This window comes from Myotis davidii, unplaced genomic scaffold, assembly GCF_000327345.1.
Source record: "Myotis davidii unplaced genomic scaffold, ASM32734v1 scaffold1284, whole genome shotgun sequence".
Classification (NCBI taxonomy): Eukaryota; Metazoa; Chordata; class Mammalia; order Chiroptera; family Vespertilionidae; genus Myotis; species Myotis davidii.
This window is the reverse complement of record NW_006295187.1, coordinates 227712-228518: the sequence shown is the minus strand read 5'-3', so window position 1 is coordinate 228518 and position 807 is coordinate 227712. Positions and strand designations below refer to the sequence as shown.

The window sequence follows — 807 nt, the reverse complement described above, 5'->3', positions numbered from 1 at the left end:
GAGTGTTGAACTCGGAAACACTGCTGAACTCGGAAACACACTGGGTTCTAATCCTGGCTCCATGAGAAGTAGGTAAGAAAGGTAGAGTAGACAAAGGCCCTCACTTCTTCCAGGTCTAAAGTATCATGAGTCCCTTGTGCCTTTCACAGGTTGGGTCGCCGGAGGAAAACCATGAAGCTCTGCCGGGAGCTGTCTGATTTGGTGGTGTACACAAACTCTGTGGCAGCCCAAGACATCGTGGATGATGGTAAGGATTGAGTGGTTTTTTTTTCTTCTGGATAAATATCCTTGACCTTTCTTTGTCAACAGTTATTTAATTTTTGTTAATCAGATCATCAGCTCACATTTCTGGAACTGGGTACAATCCCACTTGAGTTGTCAGGACCAAGCTTTTAGCTCACAGGGAGGCCTCTGTTGATTACTGGGGTTGCCTGATTGTCTAGAGGCCAGAGAAACTTCCTACAGGGCAGAGGAGGACTTTATTATAAAAAAAACAAATGTGTCAGGGTAGGGCTTCCCCCACACTTGAACTATAGAGACCTGCCCCGATTTGATGGCCATTCCCAATGTGAACGACCAGAAAAAAGAAGAAATTAATTGGCCTAAAGAACACCTTGAAAAGCCTCCTATTTTCTCATTGGAAAATTTGACTTTGATGGAGACAGTTTAAACCCAAGATTGAGGTTTCAACAACAAAACAAAACAAAACAAAACAAAACAAAACAAAACAAAACAAAAACAAAAAAATGAAAGAAGGAATGACTCTTCAATGATTGACTCTTCATAGATTTCCACTTATTGCCTTAG

General features: G+C 41.5%; 1 protein-coding gene across 1 annotated transcript in view; it reads left to right on the top strand.

Moving 5' to 3' along the window:
• PLCH1 (phospholipase C eta 1) overlaps window positions 1-807 on the top strand; it is a 146320-nt gene that overhangs the window by 127574 nt on the left and 17939 nt on the right. Inside the window, 1 exon segment of the mRNA XM_015567911.1 lies at window positions 150-247. Coding sequence (XP_015423397.1) covers window positions 150-247 — 98 coding nt within the window.